This window comes from Dromiciops gliroides, chromosome 1 (genome assembly GCF_019393635.1).
Source record: "Dromiciops gliroides isolate mDroGli1 chromosome 1, mDroGli1.pri, whole genome shotgun sequence".
In the NCBI taxonomy this organism is placed as follows: Eukaryota; Metazoa; Chordata; class Mammalia; order Microbiotheria; family Microbiotheriidae; genus Dromiciops; species Dromiciops gliroides.
The window spans coordinates 50489934-50498222 of NC_057861.1; the positions used below are offsets into that span (position 1 = coordinate 50489934).

Sequence of the window (8289 nt, forward strand, 5' to 3'; positions counted from 1 at the left end):
GGAGGGGCGGGCCCAGGGGCGGGGCCAGGGAGGGCGGTCCGGACCCCGCTGGGCTGGGAGGTTAAAGGCTGTGACTCTCTGTCTCCCTGCACAAGCAGCTTGTCTCCGGCTCAGTTCTCGTTCCGCCAGCTCGGGCCACCCAGGCGTGATGGCTTCAGCCACAGCTTGGGTTCCTTTGGCATCTCTGCTGCTCCTCCTGCTCCTAGTGGCCGGGGCTCCCAGCCAGGCCGGGAGGCTCCACCTCAGCCACGGAAGATCCCAACACACAAAGCCTGTTTGTACCCAGCCCGTCTACAACTGGTGCTCCTCCTGGGAAAATTCCCAGATCTGCGAGGTACTGGGTCGGGGGCAGAACCTCTGGCTGGATCACGGCTGGGATCGGGGCCCGGGCTGGGACAGGTCCTGAACTCCCCCCCGCCCCCCGACCCCCGCCCCGACCCCTCCCCGGAAGCCAGGCAGGCACCTGTCTGGGCAGGTGGAGGTAGGTAGGGGCAGTGTCCCAAGGCAAACCCGGGGGGGACATCTGGCCCTCCCCCGCCCTCGGGCTGCGCTAGGAGCCAGCTAGATCAACCCGCCAGTGTCCGAAACGGGGCAAAGGAAACAGCACCAGGGTCCCGGAGTACCAAACGGGCAGACAGCGCCTTGGGGGACCTGGCCCGAAAGAGAAGCTTCTCTAGGCGTCAGATCCAGGGACACATAGAAATGGGGACCTAGACAAAGAAACCGAAAGGGCGAAGCCCTTTCCCCCAGAGCCTAGGGGTACCGTGGGGTGGGTGGGACTTCCTGGGCTCGGAGTAGCCCCGCAACCTAAGCCTTGTTTTCCTACTTCTTTTCTTAGCTACTTAGAGGACTTAATTTAGGTTTGAACTTGAGGGTGGGGGTGCCCTTGGGAGATTCACCTGGACGTGGGACTCTCCTGAACTCCCTCTCCCTCTAGCCCCTTCCTGGGGTCACTGGGCAGCCAAGTGTCTCTAGAGGCCCCCTGCTAGGCATCTGGAAGCTGGGAAGAGGACGGGGGGAGGAGGAGGAGGAGGAGGAGCGGGAAGAGGAGGTGGAAAGTGTTGAGGGAAGTCAAAGGTGCTGCCAGTTGAACAGGTCAGGATTTGCTCAGAAACCCCATGACAGGCACATGGTGAGGAACCTAGAACTGATTCCTCAGTGGTTTCAGAGGATGGGGAGGGGATGGCAAGAAAAGTAGGAAGTTGTCCCCAGTCGGTGGCCCTAGGGACCTTCTTGATCATGAAGAATGGGTGCGCCAGCCGAGAGGGCTCTTAGAACATAGAACTGAGAAAGGTTGGCAAGCATCTATCATTAAGTTACAGTGCCAGGGCCAGAAATTCTGCTGGGTGCAATGCCCATGCCAGAAGGGTCTTCCACAGTCTCGGGTCCCAAGTTCTTCATTTTGCAAATTGGGAAACGGGTCAGAGAATTGCTTTCTGCCAACCATGAACCAGCTGGTATTTATGAAGTGCCTGGCATGTGTCAGACACTGCTTGGGCCAGGGCTGAAATACAGAAGGGAGATTGTCCCAAAGGACTCTCCACAGGAAGTTTTAGTTCCATTAATTAAGTAGCTAGCTGCTGTTCTACTGGGGAGATAGAATACACCAACGGTGCACAAGTCAATCTAGCAGAGAGGGCATAGGGACTGGATTGGATGTCTGCATTCACTGGTATAGGAAAGTCTCTGGTGAGCAGTCTCTTGCTCCCAGGGAAAGGTGGTGCCTTTTCTAAAACTTACAGTCCCTTTTTTGTTATTTAATATTTTATTTTCCCCCAATTACATGTAAAAAACAATTTTTAACATTCATTTTTGTTTGTTTTTTGGGAGGGGCAATGAGGGTTAAGTGACCTGCCCAGGGTCACACAGCTAGTAAGTGTCAAGTGTCTGAGGGTGGATTTGAACTCAGGTCCTCCTAAATCCAGAGCCAGTTCTTTATCCACTGTGCCACCTAGCTGCCCCCTTTAACATTCATTTTTAAAACTTTGAATTCCAAATTCTTTCCCTTCTTCCCTCCCTTCCCCCCCACCCCAATTGAGAAGACAGGCCATTCAATACCCGTGTAGTCATGCAAAACATTTCCATATTAGTTGAGTACAATTTATAGTCTTAGAGAGTATCCCTAGCACTGAGACAAACTGACTTGGCCAAGACTACTTAGCCACTCTGTGCTTAAGGAAGGACTTGAACCCAGGTCTTCCTGTCTTCATGGCTGCCTTTGCATGTAGGACAGATAGATATATTATGTATATGTAGGTAGGTAGGTAGATAGGTAGATAGATAAATACGTAGATAGATAGATAGATGGATGGATGGATGGATGGATGGATGGATGGATGGATGGATGGATGGATGGATGGATAGATAGATAGATAGATAGATAGATAGATAGATAGATAGATAGATAGATAGATAGATAGATAGATAGATAGATAGATGGATGGATGGATAGATAGATAGATGGATAGATGGATAGATGGATGCATGGATGGAGAGAGAGATACATGTGTATAATATTGTATTTCTATATGAGTATATCTAGAATATCTAATCCATATTGATGGAGGGAGGGGGAATGACATTCACAAAGAGGTCTCTTGAAGGAGGTGTCTCTGAGCTAAACCTTAAAGGAAGTTCAATGTTCCAAGGCAGAGGTAAAAGTTAGAACATTCCAGGCATCAAGGGCAGCCTGTACAAGGAGCGGGAAGTAAGAGATAGGGTGTCATGCTCTAGGAATAGCAGTTGGTGGAAATCTAGAATGAATGACAGGGAGGAATGTGTCACCAGTTTGGAAAGAGAGGCCGTGTAGCCAGGGGGGGATGGGCATTCAGCACCAAAGAAAGGGGTAGGTATTTTCTCCTAAAGGCAGAGGAGGGCCAGTGCAACTTCTTGAGTATAGAAATATCCCCTGGAGAGAGGAGGGACCAGAGACAGGGGATCCAATCAGACGTTGCAGTATTCCATGCAAGGGACACAGTGAGGGGACTCTCAGGGCCCCATCCTGCCATAGTTGGTGGGGTGTGGGGAGGAGGAAAGTGAGGGGCAGCTTGACCTCAGGAGCCTGTCACACCGACCACACTTGTCTGTTCACCACTGATTTGGCCCACCCTGCCCATCCTGTAGACTCCAAAGGAATGCAGTGCCCTATGGAGAAATTCGGATGCTCCTCCTGTATCTGTGAAGCTCTTCTACGAAACCTTGTGCCCAGGCTGCCGCTCCTTCCTGTCAATGATGCTCTTCCCTACCTGGTTGTTGTTGGGTAATGATGTCATGAACATAACCCTTGTGCCTTTTGGCAATGCTCAGGTGAGTAGGCCAGCTTGGGCCTGGGGCTAAGCTGGGGAGTTTGCCAGGCGTCTTCTGCCTTTCCCCTCATGTCTGGTGTGTGTGTGTGTGTGTGTGTGTGTGTGTGTGTGTGTGTGTTTCAGGAGACATCCGTGAATGGGACCTGGACGTTTACCTGTCAACATGGGGAGGATGAGTGTGAAATCAATATGATTCAGGTAAGGAATCTTCTGGCCCAAAACTCTCCCAGAGGGGTCGTGTGCCTGTGGGCAGTCTGCTTTTTTTTTTTTTTTTTGGTGGGGCAATGAGGGTTAAGTGACTTTCCCAGGGTCACACAGCTAGTGCATGTCAAGTGTCTGAGGCCAGATTTGAACTCAGGTCCTCCTGAATCCAGGGCCGGTGCTTTAACCACTGCACCACCTAGCTGCCCCCTGGGCAGTCTGCTTAACCTCAGGCTTCCTTTTGTTCCCCTGGTACATTAGGGGGAGGTAGGGTGTGGGGTAGGACCCCAGGGAAAGAGGATTGTCACTTTCAGCCCCTTGCTTTTAATCTTTGCTCCTCCAGACCTGTGTGTTGTACCTCCTTCAGGATGACTTTAGTAGTGCCTTTGTCGTGATCAACTGTATGTTGTCATCTTATAATGTAGAGACCTCACTGAACCTGGTAAGTGCCTGCCTGGTCTATGCAGGGGGGAAAGAGAAGGGAAGAGACAACAGTACTTAGGGTCCTTGTCTGTCTGCACTGGGGCGGGAGCTGGACAGATGGATCCCTGACCCCTGAGGCAGGATTTCATTCCTCATCCTGGGATCACCTATAGGACAACAGAGCCTGTGCAGGGCGAGAGTACTGGCCACATGAGCTTGGAAAAAGTGACTGCTGTTTCTCTGAGGCTTGATTTCACCACAAGTAAAGTGGGGATAGCTAAGAGGTTGCTAGGATCAAGTGAAAGCCACAGATGTAGCCCATGCCAGTAGGAAGACGAGGTATTGGTATTAGATAGAATTAGAAGTGATGGGATGCATCTTAATAACATTAAGAATAACTTCTCTAGCTATGACAATTTCCAAAAGGTCCCTCGTGACTGACCTCATGAGGAGGGGGTTATAATTATGCTCACTGCTGTTATTTAGAGGCAATGGTGGTGCATTGGAAATCCCCACACAGACCAAATTACTCATCCTTAAAGTATGAAAGCCGGGACCTCATTCTGGGTCGGGAGAGGAAGGGGAGCCTCTCTAGGTGCCCCACCTCTTGTACCCACTTCCACGCTTCTTCCTTTTGTGAGGTTGGGTTTTCTCTTGTCTTACAGACAGGTAGAACATTAAGGAACGGTCCATTAGGAAAGACACGTGCTTTCCTTACTAACCAGGCTAATTTGAAAGGGCATTCTGGAGGGTGGTATTAACGCCGATCTCCCCAAGAGGTTTCCCCCAGTGAATGCAGCCTCATGTGAAACCACTCAGAAAATGTCCATGCTCCCTGGGTTCCCAAGGGCCATGGGACTTCAGGAAGTTATCCCTTGGAATAGGAGGGAGCTCCTTGGAGGTCCCTCCCCAGTACTATCCCCATTACTTAGCACAGTGCTTAACAAATGTCTGTTGCCTGACTAATTGAGTAATTATCAACAAAGTGGTTGATTTTTGATGGATTCTTGTGGGTATTCCCTCTGCCGGTTGGGTGGGTGGGGTCTCCTATGTCTTCTCATCCTGTGGGGCTCTCATCTTTTCTTTGATGGTTTCTCACTAGAGGATCCACCCAAAGCATTAGAGTCTTCCCAGATTTCATCAACACTAGTGCTACATTCACACTTTCCATCTTCATTCTCTACTGTTGTTATGTGACTGGCATACTTCCTTTATCAATCCCATGTCCACATAGTTTGACTGGTCTGCAGCCAGCATCTGCCCACCATGTGTCTCCCATCATCCTTTAAGCCACCTGCACTTGTTACTCTTGTGGGGAGCTTCCTATGCTTTTCATCAGTATAAGGAACTCTTGGTATGGAAATGACCCATGGATTTCCATGGCTTAGTTTTAGAGTTTCCTCAGAAAGTTTGGTGGCTTGCCCACAGTCATACATCACCAGAACTCAGGTCTCCTTGGATCTGAGATCAGCTTTGCTGAGTCATACTTCACTCAGAGAATTCTGGTATTAAAAAGAAGGGTATTCTTTGGTGGCAGGGATGAATTCAAGTTACTCACCATCTATTGAGTGGAGGCTATGTGCCTAGCATTGTGCTAAGCACTGGGGAATACACAGATAAAATGAAAACTTTACTGACATTTTCCTAGAGCAACTCATGAAACAGACAAGAATTATGATGATTAAGAAGGAAAATAAAAATTTCCGTTTCTGTAGCACTTGAGGGTTGACAAAGATCTTAGTTTACAGCAGCTTAGAGAGGGAAGTTCTGTAGAGATTTCTGTTGCCATCTTATTTTTCTTTTAAATGGAATCATCTTTTAAATGAATAGAAATGTATCTTCTCTATCTCATACCTATGGTGCCTTCTATTGCAGTTGGGAAAAACAAAAACCCTGGAACAAATAAACATAATTAAGCAAAAGAAATTCTTGCATTGGCCAACCAAAAAATGTGTGTCTTTTTTTGCCTCTTGAGTTCATCCCCTCCCAGTTAGGAGGTAGGCAGCATTCTTCATCCTCATTGCTGAGAGAGGGGAAGGGAGAACCCTATGGGAAAGATTGTTCCCTTTGGAGGGCAAAGGATCCCTCGGTTTTTAACTCTCCCCTCCCTTCCCCCCACTGTCTCAGTGACGGTTAAAGAGATAAGCTTGGGGCAGAAGAAAGGTGGGGTAATTCTGCTGGGCTCAGATCTCCCTCCAAATAATCACCTCCTTCCCCTCTTTGCAGTGTCTGAAGCTCTACACCCCTTTCCTTTCTGAGGACGATATCATGAAATGCGCGAAGGGACCTATAGGCAATAGCCTGATGCATCAAAATGCCATGATGACAAATCACCTTTCCCCTCCACATACATACACACCTTGGATTGTGGTGGAAGAAGTAAGAGCTGCTGTCCATCTCCCCCCTCACCTGCTGCCTTTTCCCCCAGGACACTACTCACCCCCCATCTCCACCCCCAACCTCTATCTAAGTCAAGTGTCTGAGGTTAGATTTGAACTCAGGTCCTCCTGAATCCAGGGCTGGTGCTTTATCCAATGCACCACCTAGATGCCCCTGGAGCCTTTTTAGAACACCTCGTTCTGTGACCCAGGGCTAGCCACTTTACCCTCTGTGCCTCAGTTTCCTCACCTGTAAACTAAAGGTGATACTGGCCTGAACTCCCTAACAGGATGGTTGGGAGGAAAGTGGGCTTTAAGTGAGAGCTGTTTTGATCTAGTCTTATTTGACAGATGAGGCAGTTTACTGAGGTTAAGTGAGTTGTCCTAGTCCCTGGGTAGAAAGGAGTAGAGTCCAGATGTGGGCCAGCCCAGTTCCCTGACTCCAAATGGCCCCTTCCATGTGCTGGTCTTGTCCACTCTAGCATTCACTGGCCATGTGACTTTGAGTCAGCACCCCCCTCCATTTATGCCTCTAATTTTTTTTTTTTTGCGGGGACAATGAGGGTTAAGTAACTTGCCCAGGGTCACATGACTAGTAAGTGTCAAGTGTCTGGGGCTGGATTTGAACTTAGGTCCTCTTGAATTCAGGGCCAGTGCTTTATCCGCTGTGCTAACTAGCTGCCCCCTGCCTCTAATCATTCTACTCAGTCTTGTCAAGAGTTATAGCTAGGGTTAGTTTCCCAGCTTTTCAAGACTATGTTTTTATTCCCTATTTTTCCCCTGATTACATATTTTTTTTTTTGAACAGAAACATTTAGAGAACCCCAGTGGACTCTTAACCATGGTTTGTCAATTATATCAGGTGAATTGCCATGCCCTCATTTGGGGGGGGTCAGGTCCTTAACTGAAAAGAGCCAGTGGTGGTGCTAGGGGGCTGGCTGGGGCTGAGCAGGGTGTGGGGTGGTCATGGTCTCATCTTGGACTCAGGCTCCAGGACCAGAATTCCCCAGCAGGGAGAGGAAGAGGCGGAGGAGGAAGAGTAGGAGGAGGGGGACAAGACAAAGGTGATTTGGGGCCTACCAGTTGGGACCTAAGAGTAACAGTGTCAATATCTTTTTTAGGGAGAGATGCCTGAAGTCTGCAAAAGGAATGCCTCGTCCATCACAAAGCAAATCTTGTATTGAACACGCAGTGGCCTCGGGTGCATTAATGCAGGGCTGGCACACCACCAGTCATATACACCAGCAGGTAGCTGGTTCCATGGAGAGGGATCAGGGCCCCAGGAGCAGCCCAGAGTTCATTGTATCTGGTTACTCAGATCTTTTTGTATCCTCCTGACAGGCTCAGGAAATCTCACCTTCTCCAGTGTTGTTTTTTTAAAAATAAAAACCTATTTTTAGAAACATGATCAAAGATGTTCTTTTCTTTCTGTCTTTCTTTTTTTCCTTCCTTCCTTCCCTCCCTCCCTCCTTCCTTCCTTCCTTCTTTCATTCCTTCTTTCCTTCCTCCCTCCACCTCCCCCCCTACCGTTCTCTCTCTCTTTTTTTAAACTAATTCCTCATATGCAGGAGCAAATGCTTTATTTTTTTTCAGGGTTAATGAGGATTAAGTAACTTGCCCAAGGTCACTCAGCTAGTAAGTGTCAAGTGTCTGAGGCCATATTTGAACTCAGGTCCTCCTGAATCCAGGGCGGGTGCTTTATCCACTGTGCCACCTAGCTGCCCCTCCCCCCCTCTCTCTTTCAACAAGAAGGATAGAGGGCCTGGGTCCTTCAATTCTGACTTTCTATGTTCTAAGGTTCTTTCCAGATGTCCTTCCCAACTTTGGCATTCTACAGGCCAAGTTCCCTTCTCGAATGGATCATGTTCTAAATTCTCTTCTAGCTGCCTTTTTCTTCTCTACACTTGGTCTCTCCCAGGAATGACATTCTTGCCAGCCTTGATAGGCAAGTTCCACAGTCTCTTCTCACAAACACATCCTCA

General features: G+C 48.8%; 1 protein-coding gene across 1 annotated transcript; it reads left to right on the forward strand.

Moving 5' to 3' along the window:
* The first annotated feature begins 66 nt into the window (after nucleotides 1-66).
* IFI30 (IFI30 lysosomal thiol reductase) lies at nucleotides 67-7710 on the forward strand. Its single transcript, XM_043976310.1, has 7 exons — nucleotides 67-334; nucleotides 3124-3306; nucleotides 3429-3503; nucleotides 3850-3948; nucleotides 6156-6308; nucleotides 7116-7169; nucleotides 7429-7710. The coding sequence occupies exons 1-7, from the start codon at nucleotides 149-151 to the stop codon at nucleotides 7489-7491; spliced, it is 813 nt and encodes a 270-aa protein (XP_043832245.1). The 5' UTR covers nucleotides 67-148; the 3' UTR covers nucleotides 7492-7710.
* The last annotated feature ends 579 nt before the right edge of the window (nucleotides 7711-8289 follow it).